Source organism: Chelonoidis abingdonii, chromosome 18 (genome assembly GCF_003597395.2).
Source record: "Chelonoidis abingdonii isolate Lonesome George chromosome 18, CheloAbing_2.0, whole genome shotgun sequence".
Classification (NCBI taxonomy): domain Eukaryota; kingdom Metazoa; phylum Chordata; order Testudines; family Testudinidae; genus Chelonoidis; species Chelonoidis abingdonii.
This window is the reverse complement of record NC_133786.1, coordinates 18,888,724-18,902,903: the sequence shown is the minus strand read 5'-3', so window position 1 is coordinate 18,902,903 and position 14,180 is coordinate 18,888,724. Positions and strand designations below refer to the sequence as shown.

General features: G+C 50.8%; 2 protein-coding genes across 3 annotated transcripts in view; both read left to right on the top strand.

Moving 5' to 3' along the window:
• Positions 1 to 5,561, top strand: part of FXYD6 (FXYD domain containing ion transport regulator 6) — a 47,465-nt gene extending 41,904 nt beyond the window's left edge. For both annotated transcript variants that reach the window (XM_032777191.2, XM_032777192.2), the window contains exons 4-8: positions 38 to 112; positions 787 to 823; positions 1,772 to 1,821; positions 1,964 to 2,006; positions 2,579 to 5,561. In XM_032777191.2, the coding sequence (XP_032633082.1) occupies positions 38 to 112; positions 787 to 823; positions 1,772 to 1,821; positions 1,964 to 1,992 (191 nt within the window). In that variant the 3' untranslated portion in view covers positions 1,993 to 2,006; positions 2,579 to 5,561. The remainder of the gene's footprint in view (positions 1 to 37; positions 113 to 786; positions 824 to 1,771; positions 1,822 to 1,963; positions 2,007 to 2,578) is intronic.
• The window catches only part of LOC116822944 (T-cell surface glycoprotein CD3 delta chain), a 341,703-nt gene that overhangs the window by 312,006 nt on the left and 15,517 nt on the right, over positions 1 to 14,180 (top strand). The gene's annotated exons all lie outside the window — the stretch shown is intronic.

The window sequence follows — 14,180 nt, the reverse complement described above, 5'->3', positions numbered from 1 at the left end:
CTTGGAAATGAAAACTTCCCTTGCCTTTCCCCCCTAGATTACCAGAGTTTGAGGATCGGCGGTTTGGTGTTTGCCGTGGTCTTGTTTTCTGTTGGAATTCTCCTTATACTCAGTAAGTTGGTGAGGGTGGTGTCAGTGGCCCAGTGAGATAGTACTGAGAACTGGCTGCCCAGGGATGTACCCAGATCTCAGGACTGTGCTCCGGGGGTTAGCCTATGCCACAGCCCGTGTTGCTGCAGCTACGCTGCTTCTTTACATCTCCCCAAGCTGGAGATAGCCCTCTAGCTGCAGGGTAGATGGACCTTAGTGTAAATGGGTAAATCAGCACTCTTTGAGGGCCACGTTTCTACTGAAAGGCACTTGTACCCCTCTCAAAGCTACATTCTTCCCCTCCCCCCCACCCCATTCCCCAGTGGGATGCTGCACACTCAGACTCCTCAATGTTTATTTTGAGTGCTATGTCAGACAGCACAGGCGGTGACTTTCTAACTTGCGGCATGGCTCTGTGTCCTTTCCCTCACATGAGAAACTCTGCGGCGTCCCCCTGCCATGTTGTTCATCGCTGCTGCGTGAGATGCCATAAGGCTACTAGGAGTCCTGCAGGTCCATAGCGTCCCTGTAAACACAGCACTGTGAACCATGGACCCACTGCCAGGGGACTCGGAAGCTCTGGGGTAGTGAAGTTCTTGGGGTAGCACCGCTGGTGCTCTGGGGGTGAATGGCTACAACCTATTCCAAAGGGAAGCTTTTCTCTTATACACTCACGATATTTTCTTACTCTTCCAGGCAGGAGGTGCAGATGCAGCTTCAACCAAAAGCCCAGGTATGCATGCGAGTGGTGGTTAGCCTCTTTCTGCCTGGACTTGGAACCCCCTTTAGACTCCTGACCCATAAAGAAATCCATAGACACATAGCAGCTGGGAGAACTTTCCCACTAAATGAGGATCCCCACTCTGTGCTGCTTCCACAGCCAAAGCACAGAGCGTTCCACAAGGCTCCTTGAGTAGCAAGGGCAGGATGTCTGCTTGGGGAGGTTACCCCAGTGGAGGCATAGCTGTCTGGGATGCACTCCCCAAGGGCCAGGACTCAGGATATTAGCCAGTCAGGAGAGTCCTAGTGCAGTCACCAGCCTCGTCTGCCTGGGGGACGCTTTTTCCTTGCATGTTTTGATTGCTGTTCTCCTAGGGAACTTGCCAATTCAGTGGCGGCTGTAGGCCCCTGTGATAGCACATTCAGGAGCCTGGCATGCAGTCCCCTGGCCCCACCAGCCATCGCATTGCAGGGTGGTGCAGTGGTGTGCCGGGGGCTCAATGGGAGCCTGCTTTATTTCGTAAAGCCCAGAGAGGCTGGTGCAAACTTAGGCTAACCAAGCGAGCCAGCCACTGTACAACGGACCCTCTTCTCTCACACCTCCCTCCAACAATCTCCTCCCCAGTGATCTGAGAGCTTACAGCCACCCTGACCGCTGCTCTGTAGCCCCCATATCTGTGTTGCTGTGGCTCCCACCCCTGCCAGCTCCCAGCCTGGGCTGAGTGGATTTGCTCTTGGTTTGGGGGTTATGGACACGAGTCCATGTTTCTTCACTGGGGTGCGTTTGGGTCATAAGACTGAGGGCCTAATCTGAACAGGCCCTGAGCATGCATAGCCCACCCGGTCTCTGTGCTCAGCCCCTCCCAGCATCAGGCACTCAGTTAGCAGTGTCCAAGCTCCTGCTCCATGCACTGGCAAGGTGGTGACGCTCACAGTTCTCACTGTGCATCTCTTGTTGCAGAGCCCCTGGGGATGAGGAGGCTCAGGCAGAGAACTTGATTGCCTCAAACGGTAAGGACCTTGTTCCCTTGCTGCACACACATTGTGTTTGTATTGAAAGATGGTCCCTGGCTGCTTGCCAGGCGTGGAGCTGGGCAGGTGGCTGAGGCCTCTTGGCTGAACTTTTAAAGATGTTTTGCCATTTTCTTTGCAGCAACAGGGGCACAAAAAGCAGAGAACTGAACTAGAGCCATCAGGTGAGCCACACCCAGCTTTTCGTATGTGCTGTTGCTCTGTGCCGGGCAGGGTTAATGGCAGCCGCGCATGGGGCTGAGGTCAGAGCCTCGCTAGATGTTAGCAGGGATAGTGTGGGGCAGGGAGTGCAATTTGTACAGAGCAGGGAGCACAGGACTTCAGCACAAATCATGGGGGGTTTACATGTTACTTGATTGTGCTGCAGTATCAGGTCCATTCCATTCCTGTGGCCTGTATTCAAACAAAGTCCCAGTGTGGTGCCTGTGAAAAAACCCAAGGGCCTGATTCTGGTATCCCATGCGTGTGTGTGAATCCACCGAAGGTGAGACTGATGGGCGAGAGAGCTGAACAGGGTCCAACGTGGCCCTCAGGATCTGGCCCTGGGGCTGGGATGCAGGCGTCCTGTTGTCACTCAGATCTGGTCTGCGGCGGAAGGGGGAGATGGAAGGGAGGTGCACAGGCAGCGCTTTGAAATTTCAAGCGTAGCCATACCCTTAGTGTCTCCTCTGCTTTCTTCCCTGATGAGGGGTTGAGTACAGGAGCCAGACTGACTCAGTGTCCTCCCTTCTCACAGATCAGAGACCTGAGGACAGATGCTTGGACCACCAATGCAAGCGACCTGCAGGAAAGCGAGAATGACAGCAACAGGTCCTCCTAAGGAGATGCAAAGCAGCTGTGTCTGTGTTACCCTTTGTACTTTAATACTGGTTCTCTCTATAACAACCTAAGTAAACTCCGTGCGCGGTACTGTCTGCCTACAGTAATGTGTAATGTTCATGTCTAACGACCATCGCCGTTAAGGCTAGCTGCTGACGATGTTGTATTAGTAAGGTTCTCTTCATTTTTCTAGTGCTGTTGAGTGGTGCGTGACTGAGAGAATGACAGGATGTGCTCCCCGTGGCACTTTGCTTGGCACCATGTTGGGGGTGTGGTTCTTTGTCCTTTCTGTGGGGAGGGGGAGGTTTTTGGGTGGCTGCCTCTCAGACCTGGGAGCATGGATCATACACCGCACTGCAAACTAAGGAAGGGATCGTCCACTGGACGAGCGGAGTCCTGCTCTTCAGTGTTTGTAAAGCACTGTGTGCACTTCTGGTGCGATATCGATCGCTAATAACAATAGTGTTTATTGGATCTCATTAATCCAAAAGCAAGAGCCTGCTGGTGCATGGAGCCAAGTCTGCTTCGTGCTCCGATCCTGGCACAGCACTCGGATTTTAGTCTCCCTGAACCTTGGGGATTTAAATGGTTGGCCAGCATGCGTCTTGCTCCACCCCCAAACATCAGCAGTTGAAGCCGCTCAAGGGGAGGAGCTTTCCCTATGTGGCTCTTGCACTGGGTCTGGGAGGGAGGTGTTGTTTTCACATCTGGGCTGATTGTGTTTTATTCTCTTGGTAGGGCAGGAAATCTGTTAAAACAGGAGATGGGTGCAAAGCAACCCTCGCACTCCAGACTCTCTCTGTTTGACAAGAGGAAGGCGGATCCGAATCTGAAGTCACATCCAGATTTCTAAGCTGGCCAAACCCAGCGCCCAGGCCCAGACCCCCTCCTGAGCTTTGGGGAATTTGAAATCTGAATCCTGGTTCCCAGCTCCGGATCTGCTGAACTGGGGACAGTGCAGCACCTGTGGCTCTAGTGAGAAACCCACAGCCAGTGGCACCAGTTCAGCCAGAGCTCAGCTAAAGGCCTCGTCCCAGTTGTGGCAGCCAGCCCCTACAGCCCGTGTTTGTGCTGTGGATGGCTGGTGTGAGCAACACAAACGTTGCACGCTCAAAGCATTGCAAGAAGCAGGTTCTTGTGATACAAGTTTTTTTTAGTTTAGATGGGGCTTTGGGGAATCACTTCAGTTTTGTTTTGGTGAAATTGAATCTGCAGGTAAAATCCAACACAGTACGGCTGGAAGAGACCCATGGAGAGCAGACTGCAGTTGCGTTTTGCAGTATCAGCCATAACCATCATGCGCCCCTGGAGCAGGGCCCCAAGGGCTCTTGCTGGTGAGGAAAGCAAGCCAATTGTTTTTATTTCTCAGACCGCACCTCCGTGCGAGTTTAAACCTAGGAGAGCTCTCTTTGCAGCATGTGGCTTGTCGCTGCAGCACCCTCCTCTCTGAGCTCCCGGCTAAAATCGCCTCCCCCCGGAGACGTTATTTTCAATGTGATCTAGTGCTTTGGTGGAAGAGTCAGTCTGTGAAATGCCCCAGTACAGTGACGCTATGCAGGGAGTAATCCTGCTTCCCTCCTCCATTCTGTGTGACGAGGTTAGACCATCTCTGAAGACTAAACAGGTCCTGTCTCAGAAATTGTCTCTGTTAAAGGGCCAGTTCTTATTTGTCTAAGCCAGCAAAGGGATCCAGGGAGCACTGCAGGAGATTAAACGCAGCAGTACTTTACCGTGAGTGGCACGTCTTTGTTAATTCCTTTGCCGTTCCCTGTAGTGGGGTACAGGGGGTCAAGTCCTTGGCATTAATGTCACGTGTAATTCCAGAGTGTCAGTATCCACTTGCTGTACAACACCCTCCTCTGCTTCTGCTGGGAAAATAGAGCCCTGAATGGTGCTGGGTGACCCTCCGGGGCTCGGAGGGCAGCTTGGATAGGATGGAGGCTGCCCCCATGCAGGTGGGTGATGCACCACTTATTTCCTATGCTAAAGTCAAGTGTAACTAGGAGTTAAGTGTTGGCTGCCTCTGTACTGGCCCAGGACATGGGGTGAATTTTCCCCCAGAAACTTCCCAAAGTCTGATCACTTATCCAAACCTCTGAGCACCAAGGAGTATGGCCCAGGTCTGCAGTCTTTCCTGGTAACTTATGCATTACAAGGGGCAAACTCGTGCGGTCATGTTACCTCGTAAGATTCCCAGTATTTACCAGGCAGATGCACAAACCCAATGTGAGATAAAACAAGGGGAAAGAAAGAAAATTACATTCAAGGGGAATGAAGCTTTCAGAATGTCTGCGTAGATCCAGATCTGTTCCAGGGAGATTTGGGGAGAGAAGGTCCCATTTGATCCATCCCAGTTCTTCTGCCTTGGGCTTCAGCATGAGTGGGTAGGTGAGCAGAAGGAAGGTTTGTCTGGGATCCGTGAATTCAGGACACAATATTTAGTTTTCCTCCAGTGGTGTGTGAGATGGGAAGCACCTCCTGTCCTGCAGTGTGAGGCAGAGTGAGTGCGTGTTGTGTTCCTCAGATCCTTATCTTTGTCCAACCTGTAGCAGGCAGTAATATGTTCTTTTTTTTCTTGGTGGCATTCTACTGATTCAAACAGGCAAACAAGCAAAACCCCTCCCAGTCCGCCCCCTGAGTGTTAGCTGTACGTGCACCATGAGTTCTATGTTCAGAGTGACTTCAGTGTCTGTAGTGTGCAGTCAGTGTAAAGAAAAACATTAAAAATTGTATATGTAGAAAATGGCAAAATCTTGAATGTTGTAAAATAAAACCAACTGTTGTGTTTTCGTTTTAAATCAGCAAACCTTGCTGCTGTGATAACGGACTGTTGTATTCTGTGTTGTGATCCAGAATCTAAAGGGGGGGGAAAAAGGGAATAAAATATCATTTCTATCTTAGTGATTCTCTAACTATTTTGTACCATAATGCAGGGATGTCTAAGGGGAAGACCAAGTCTTTTTTCCTGAATGGAAACAAAGGCCAGTGGTTAGCAGACCCAGCTGATAAGGGGTTTGGGGCCTGGGCTGTCATCTTGTTCTGTTTGCATAGTCCCTAGCGCAGAGGGGTGCTGGTCTGTGACTGGGGCTCAGAGGTGTTATCACAATACAAATAATAAATACTATTACCCTTAACAATAATTCAAGTTCACAGCTACGACTTCCCAGGATGCAGTGCAACCTTCCCCTGACCATGCAGCATGGTGCATCATGGGAGATATAGAATGTCCAGAATAGGGGTATTGGGCACTTGAATTACCGGTCCCCACTACAGGAAAATGCAATTTAATGTGGAACTGATTCGAACTGAGACGCTTGGGGTCAGTTCCGCACACGAAAGGCAAAGGTTGAGATTCTAGAACGTCGGAAGGTTTTGCTCAGGAGCACTGAATCGTTTACCCGTTTCGGAATCAAAGTATTTTGGAACTTTTGATTCTGAAGTAATTTGAGTATTTCAGTGTTTCGTCCCAGTTTGGGCGAAATGTTTGGTTTTTAAGAGTTGGAATTTCCCACGGGATGGCCATTGTGCTGCTCCCATGGCTCTGGGCTGAGCACAGCTTGGCCCAGATGGAGCAGCACAGACAAGGGGGCGATTTTGACTCAAATCGTGGCAGGCATGGGGCACATGGGGATGGTGCGAGTACACATGGGTGGAGGTCTCTGCATGCGGCAGAGGGTAATATAACCATCTGTGAAGGCTGGAGGTTAGCAACGGATGCACCCTGCAGAAGAGCTCTCTACAGCTCGAGAACTTGTCTCTCTCACCAACAGGAGTTTGTCCAATAAAAGCTATTACCTCACCCATGTGGTCCCTTCCCTGGACCTGGAAAATGCGGAGTTAACTCAGCTCAAGTCCCCTGCTCCCCCCCCCCCCCCCCCCCCCCCCCCCGGCCAGGCATTGGGCTAGGGAACCAGTGTTCCTAAGGGATGAGGGCTGCTCCCTGGCAGTGGATTTTGCTAGCACTTGGCGAAGGCAATGAAGAGGGCAGTGTGTCTCTGCAGGATGTTTCCGTTGCAGGCTGGCCCCAGCAGCTCACAGTGGGTAGAGTTGTACCAGTGTCACAAGGCTCTCAGACAGTATAATGTGTCTGTGCATGCTCTGGGGTGCTGGCTCAGGCAGTGCCAGGGCAGGATGCTATTTATTCCTCCCTGCCATCAGCAGAGGCCCTGCCCTCCTCACACGGAAGCTGGATGTAGTTTAATGTCCAGTTGTTTCAGAGACTCCCTGTGAGTCTCATGGCAAAATCGAAATTCTAGCTTATTTTAATGGAAGAGTCAGATTTCTAGATGTGTGACTAGCTACTGGTAGCATCCCACTGGTTCCTCCTGCTGGGGAGGGGAGGATGGGTAGGGACTTCATTGTCTCCCAAGGGACAGAGGCAGCTCCAAGAAAGATGCCCTTTAACTGTTGAATAGTGGCTTTAGGTTTCTATGCTCCCAGCAAACATGCCATGCATGAAGTCAACCAGCTCTCCAGGAGGCAGACTCTGTTATCGTGGGGTAAACTGAGGCACAGAGCAGCCAGTGGCTGTATCTGAGGTGGAGATGGGGACAGAACCATGGATTGTTCCCACCACTGCATCAAAACACCAGAGCCATGAAAGTCATTTTCCCTTGGGCCTATTTTACTTTGATGAAATAATGTCACCCTTCATCTAACCCAGAAACCCCGGTAAATTCCCTTCAGTTTCATGGCTCTCCCCTTAGCAGATCGGAACTACAAGGTCACCCATTGGGCAGGAAAGATCAAGCAGTATTTCTGGAAAGTTTTGTTTTCACTTCAGCGTTTCCAAGACTTTTGTGCTTTGCTGCTCCAGCAGTCTTGAAAATACTGAAGAAAACAGCCTCCTAGGGGAGGGCCTTTTCTACGATATGCAGATGCAACTTGGAAGTTTTCTTAAATGCAAATAGCAATATTTGGAGACAGAGCCCGGCACAGAGCAAGCAAGGCTTGGGGACGGAGCCCAGCGTGGCGTGAGCAAGGCTTGGGGACAGCTAAGTGCAGTGTAGCTAGCAGACAGAGTGCTCTGGAGCAGGTGGATTCCAGGTGGTGAGTTACTGTGTTTGCTCCTGCTGTGGATCTCCCATGGGTCATGGCTCGCTGGTGAAGGCCACCCGGCAGCCAACCTTTCCAATTAACACCACATTGCGTGCTGGCTGGGCGTGCATTGAATTCTTGCTGGAACCAAAGCATAGTTGAAGCTGCACATCCAACCTTAAAAGCAGCAGAGAATCCTGTGGCACCTTATAGACTAACAGACGTTTTGGAGCGTGAGCTTTCGTGGGTGAATACCCACTTCGTCAGACACAGGTAGTGGAAATTTCCAGGGGTAGGTATATATATGCTAACAAGCAAGCTAGAGATAACGAGGTTAGTTCAATCAGGGAGGATGGGGCCCTGTTCTAGCAGTAGAGGTGTGAAAACCAAGGGAGGAGAAACTGGTTCTGTAATTGGCAAGCCATTCACAGTCTTTGTTTAGTCCAGAGCTGATGGTGTCAAATTTGCAGATGAACTGAAGCTCAGCAGTTTCTCTTTGAAGTCTGGTCCTGAAGTTTTTTTGCTGCAGGATGGCCACCTTAAGGTCTGCTATAGTGTGGCCAGGGAGGTTGAAGTGCTCTCCTACAGGTTTTTGTATATTGCCATTCCTGATATCTGATTTGTGTCCATTTATCCTTTTCCGTAGTGACTGTCCAGTTTGGCCGATGTACATAGCAGAGGGGCATTGCTGGCATATGATGGCGTATATTACATTGGTGGACGTGCAGGTGAATGAACCAGTGATGGTGTGGCTGATCTGGTTAGGTCCTGTGATGGTGTCGCTGGTGTAGATATGTGGGCAGAGTTGGCATCGAGGTTTGTTGCATGGATTGGTTCCTGAGCTAGAGTTACTATGGTACGGTGTGCAGTTGCTGGTGAGAATACGTTTCAGGTTGGCAGGTTGTCTGTGGGCAAGGATTGGCCTGCCACCCAAGACCTGTGAAAGTGTGGGATCATTGTCCAGGATGGGTTGTAGATCCCTGATGATGCGTTGGAGGGGTTTTAGCTGGGGGCTGTATGTGATGGCCAGTGGAGTCCTGTTGGTTTCTTTCTTGGGTTTGTCTTGCAGTAGGAGGCTTCTGGGTACACGTCTGGCTCTGTTGATCTGTTTCCTAATTTCCTCGTGCGGGTATTGTAGTTTTGAGAATGCTTGGTGGAGATTTTGTAGGTGTTGGTCTCTGTCTGAGGGGTTAGAGCAGATGCGGTTGTACCTCAGTGCTTGGCTGTAGACAATGGATCGTGTGATGTGCCCGGGATGGAAGCTGGAGGCATGAAGGTAGGCATAGCGGTCGGTAGGTTTTCGATATAGGGTGGTGTTAATGTGACCATCACTTATTTGCACCGTGGTGTCTAGAAAGTGGACCTCCCGTGTAGATTGGTCCAGGCTGAGGTTGATGGTGGGGTGGAAGTTGTTGAAATCGTGGTGGAATTTTTCTAGAGTCTCCTTCCCATGGGTCCAGATGATGAAGATGTCATCAATGTAGCGTAGGTAGAGAAGGGGCGTGAGTGGACGAGAGCTGAGGAAGCGTTGTTCCAGGTCAGCCATAAAAATATTGGCGTATTGTGGGGCCATGCGGGTGCCCATAGCAGTGCCACTGATCTGGAGGTATATATTGTCATCAAACTTGAAATAGTTGTGTGTGAGTATAAAGGCACAGAGCTCAGCAGCCAGTTGTGCTGTGGCATCATCAGGGATACTGTTCCTAACAGCTTGTATTCCATCTGTGTGTGGGATGTTTGTGTAGAGAGCCTCTACATCCATGGTGGCTAGGATGGTGTTTTCTGGGAGGTGACCAATGCGTTGTAGTTTCCTCAGGAAATCAGTGGTGTCACGGAGATAGCTGGGAGTGCTGGTGGCATAGGGTCTGAGTAGAGAGTCCACATATCCAGACAGTCCTTCAGTGAGAGTGCCAATGCCCGAGATGATGGGGCGTCCAGGATTTCCGGGTTTGTGGATCTTGGGTAGTAAGATCCAACCTTGCAGCCCAACTGCAGGACGAAATTAGTTTCATCTGCTGGATATGTCTGAGTTTGGTCGAGATTCCCTCACACTCACGAGTTGGGTGAAAAAAGTGAGCTGCACCTGATCTGAGTGGCAAAGGCAACACTGCCTATGCTCTTAGCACAGGCACAACTAAATGCCAGGCCATGGAAAGGTCCTAGGGCATGTCCATGGGCCTCAGCACCTCTTGCATAAAGCTGCAGACTCTCTGAAAGGCAGCAGGCAATGACAGCCTTCCAGCCAGCGGGCTCCCCCGGAGCTGAGACTAGGGGGACTCACAATTCCCAGTGGGGAGAGAGGATGGTCTCTAAATACCAGGCAGCTGCTGTTCTGCTCACGTTGTTCTGAAGGATGCACTGTTCAGTTCAGTATGACGGCTGCAGCCTGGAGATGCTTGCACCTTTTGTACGGGCAAAGGCTGCTTGTGGTGCCTGTCTGTGGTTAGACCACAGGACCGGGAGTCAGGACTCCTGGATTCTCTTCCCAAGTCTGCTGCTGGTCTGCTGTGCGGCATTGGGCGAATCACCTCAATTCCCTGCACTACTTTTGTAAAGCGCTTTGGGACCCGCCCGTGGGCAGAGTACCAAAAAGACCTGGTAGGTTTATTCTCCACACGGCAGAGCTGCTTATCTCTGCAGCAGAGAGAGTGGCGGGGATAACACAGTGTGTTCGCCACCTCTCTCCCTTCAACTGATCTTCACTCAGCTGCAACAGGCGCAGGTTTTCCAGGGGGCCTCAGATCCACCTGCAGTGTGCGTGGGACAGGGAGCGAGGGATTCTGCTGTATGGCGCTCTCCTTCCTTCACTGGCCTGATCTGCAGCGGGATCAAAGAGACACTCATGCTGTGGGCCCGGCCTCCAGGACAGGGCACTCCCAGGCCCATCTCAACAGGCTAGCAGCTTGATCCGCAACACAGGACCGCTTCCTGCCTGTCCGGGGCAGGATTAGACCAGCCCGGAAGCGGTTACTCCTTCTGCACCGGTGATAATACAGGAAAGCGGGGGGAAAAAGCAACACCCGCTTGAAAGGTTTAGAACGAAAAGGCAGATGAGAACAGAGAGGAAAGCTGGGTTTCCCCAGGGTTCCTGATGAATGTTGGAGCCAGTTAAAGGGTGAATGTGACGATGGAGAGACTGAAAACCCACGTCTCATCCTGTGGCTCTCCAGTGCAGCATGCAGGGCTGGACACGAGCCAAGGTGGGCAGTGCAGAAACCCAGGAATGGCTTGGTCTGACCTTGGTGAATTCCAGTGGACAATGGTCCTGTTCTGTTTCCAAGTGTCTCAACTTTTAGCCAGCTCCTCTGTCAAGAAATGGGTAAACCCCCAAAGCCTCAGGCACTATCCTGGCTGTGAGAGGAGGAGGGACTGGGAGAGAGAGACAAAGGACCAGGCTCTGCCATGCAAAGCCAGATATGCTCACTGAGTGACTGCCTGTGGAGGGAGCGAAGAAAGGCCCCAGGACATGGCCAGGCTGTTTAACAATCTGCATGAACCCACGATCAGATGGAAGCGATGGAGGAAAAGGTCCCCTCGCCATGTACCAACGAAGTGTCTATTGCCCCAGCTTACCAGGAGCAGAGCTCCACCAGAGTCACCCCTCTGTGCCCCTCATTGGGGTGGTTTTATTTTGTTGGCAGGAGAGAGCATGGTTGTAGAGGCACAGCTATACCTCTGTAAGGTGTGCAGTGTAGACACGGCTTTAATTATGAGGAGGAAGACAGTGCCCTTTCTGAGACGAGCTCAAGCTGCAAAATTGGAGGGGGTGTGTGTGTATGTGTGTGCGTGTGATCTGTAGAACCTTGGAGCCAGCTTTGTCCCAATGTCAGCCAGGGAGACAGGGTTTCTCTCCTTCAAGCTTATAGCAGAAGAAACTATGGGAAGCTGCTCAGCTGTGTTTTAGTGCCCATTTGCTACAGCCCTGTGAGTGGCCAGTGCAAACAGCAAACGGTGCCTGTGCTCAACTGGTGAGACACCGGGGGAACAGCCGGGCTTTGTTAGAGCTGAATGTCTCCTGTCTAACGGCAGGTGATAAAATCAGTTTTGTGCTAGGAGAAAGGAATCATCTGTTTCCTCTTCCTCTTTCCTAAAAACTGTAATCCCAGATGTGTCACAGAGTTAAACAGGCTGCAAAGTCAGAGAGTGTGTGTGTGCGTGTGTGTGTGTGCTGTGCAGGGATGAGAGGGGCAGGGACGGAGGGGGAGGTCTAGACCAGAGGAGAGATGTGGTTTGAAATGAGAGTAGAAAACAGAGGGAGTGTGGCATGTGGCAGTGAGAACAGGGAGGCTGTGTCACAGGGGCTGCTCAGAGGGGGAGATTCTTGCCCCCAGAGTGTTAGTGAACTGGGTCAGAGAGGGGGTGGAAGCTACAGGGGCAGAACAGTGACAGTCTTGGGCTTAGGCTGGAGCAATACAAGGCAGCACGTTTGCACCTGTGAGTGTTTGTCCCCAGGTGACAGCCCCTCCCACCCGTTATATTGGGGATCCCCCAGTGCAGAGGCCCAGAGCCCACTCAGGCCTGTTCCTCAGTGAACGGAGCTGTGTTGAAGTGGAGCAGATGGTAAGTGCTTGGCATGATGTGGAGCAGAACCTCACATAGCCACCCACCTCCTCATGCACCGGCAAAAGCTGGCAGCCACCCAGCAGGGCTGGTGCTGGAGGGAGCTCTCTCTTTCCTGGGGCTGTAGGACGCTCCAAGACATGCCAAGCACTAGCTGTGATGCGTCTCAAGGCACACAGGGCTGTGAGCTTTCTTGTTGTTACCTGCCGCCAGCACCAGGGAATCTTGCTGGGTGTTAATTCCCTAATACAGCCAGCCTGTCAGGCACTCGCACTCTCCTCTGGGCTACACCTGTCCTGTCTGTGCCTGGGAGGTTGATGATAGATGCACTCCAGCTCCCTTGCACCTTCAAAGTGTCCCCTGGTAGTATCCAGCTCCAGACATCCCAGCTGCTCTGTTCCCCAAGGAACAGTGTCTCATCATTTACCAGTTTCACCTTAGCCAGCAGCTCCTGTATCACACACTGCACCTGAGTTCCAGTCCAAAACATCACACACACTCTGTCATAAACAGAGAGCTAAGGGTTAATGTTTCTTTTACTTGTAAGTCGGTTACAAAGGGACAAACACCTGACCAGAGGACCAATCAGGAACTGGATTTTTCAAAGTCGGGAGGATTTTTGGTGTGTGTCCTTGTCTGTGTCTCTAGTGCCTCTTCGCTCTGAGAGAGGATCTCTCTACCTTCAGGCTTTCTAATCTTCTGTTTCCCGTTGTAAGTACAGGTTAAGAGATATAGGTTTTATATTCTTTTGTATTTACATGTGTGTAGTGCTGGAATGTTTAAATTGTATTTCTTTTTGATAGGCTGTTATTCTTTGTTTCTTTTAAGCAATGACCCTGTATATTGTTCACTTGATACAGAGACCTTGTTAGTCTGTTCTTTTTTTTATATAAAGCTTTCTTTTTGAGACCTGTTGGATTTTTTCCTAGTTGGGCTCAAGGGGGTTGGGTCTGCAGCTCACCAGGGAATTGGTGGGAGGAAGAAGACAGGGGGAAAGAGAAAATCTCTTTGGGTTAGAGTTACAAAGCTTGCATTTGCAGAGACTCTGAGTGAGGGTGAGAGAAACCTGATCTCGCTGGTTTGCATTTCAAATCCTTGAAACAGGGTGATCGTCCTGGGCCATCCAGGGAGGGGAAGCCTGGGAGGAAGTAAAGAGAAGACAAGGGGAGGGGGGTTATTTCCCTTTGTGGTGAGACTCAGGGCATCTGAGTCTTGGGGTCCCCCCAGGGAAAGTTTTGGGGAGACCAGAGTGAGCCAAACACTGGAATTTTTGGCTGGTGGCAGCGCTATCAGATCTAAGCTGGTAATTAAGCTTAGAGGAATTTATGCTAGTACCTCATATTTGAACTCTACGGTTCAGATTGAGGAAATATACTGTGACACACTCTAAAGCTTAAATGGCATGAACAAGGACTCCTCTGGTCTGAGGAAGCACATCTCCCCCAAACGTCCCTCCAGCGCTTTCAGCCAAGCCAGGCTGTGATCCCCCTGTTGCATGAATCCAATTCTCTGGCCATTTGCTTCCCAGGGGAAGGATGCCAGAGTGTATCTTTGTGCCCTTAAAAATACCAAAACAAGCCTTTGGATTCATGTCTGCCCCCTGATCTTCACTTCTTCCTCTTAGTTTCCTTCTCAAGCCTCCACCAGCTCTTCATTAGCATCTGACTTTGTATGTTAATAGACCCCTATTGTATGACAAACAATACACAGTGATCTATTCTGGAGATCAGTGTCCCCTACCCCACAGTTTGTCTCCAGATGTGTGCCCTGTTTTTCACTACAGCCCTAGAGAACGTGCTGTTGCTGTTTAGTATATAACCGTATCTCTGTATGTGCATCTCACAATGGTTGTAATGATTAGTGTGGCACAGGCTTTTGCTAGACACATTACAGGATGTTCTTGGGGTGAAGCCAGGAGATCC